This window comes from Phaethon lepturus, unplaced genomic scaffold (genome assembly GCF_000687285.1).
Source record: "Phaethon lepturus isolate BGI_N335 unplaced genomic scaffold, ASM68728v1 scaffold50930, whole genome shotgun sequence".
Classification (NCBI taxonomy): domain Eukaryota; kingdom Metazoa; phylum Chordata; class Aves; order Phaethontiformes; family Phaethontidae; genus Phaethon; species Phaethon lepturus.
Window position 1 is genome coordinate 1 of NW_010515060.1, and position 353 is coordinate 353.

At 68.0% G+C, this 353-nt stretch overlaps 1 protein-coding gene across 1 annotated transcript in view; it reads right to left on the reverse strand.

The window, feature by feature from the left end:
* Positions 1 to 11: 11 nt before the first annotated feature.
* The window catches only part of LOC104626767 (phospholipid-transporting ATPase ID-like), a gene marked incomplete at both ends in the record, with an annotated part of 1,012 nt that continues 670 nt past the window's right edge, over positions 12 to 353 (reverse strand). The window contains one exon of the mRNA XM_010294790.1: positions 12 to 322. Within this exon, the coding sequence (XP_010293092.1) occupies positions 12 to 322 (311 nt within the window). The remainder of the gene's footprint in view (positions 323 to 353) is intronic.

The following is a 353-nucleotide window of genomic DNA, read 5'->3' on the forward strand; positions in this document are numbered from 1 at the left end:
GCCATCGCTGCCCTTCTTCTTGCGCAGGGTCTCAATCCAGCCGGCGCTGGGGCGGGGGGCAAAGCTGGAGAGCGCCAGGGAGCTGAGCCGCATGTTCTTGCCCGACATGATGAGCTCCCCGAAACCCTCCTGGTGGGAGAAGGCGTAGCCGGAGCGGCGCGAGCCCACGCGCCCCACACGCCGCATGCACCGGTGCTGGGTCTTCTGCTTCTTCCGTACCAGCTGCGTGTAGCGCACCTGGGGACAGGGTACAGGTGAGGGACCTGCAGAACCATCTGCCGTCAGGGGACAGGACCCCGTGTCCGCCCCCCACGGCCACGCCCTCTCACCGTGTCCGCCCGTTCAGGTGTCAG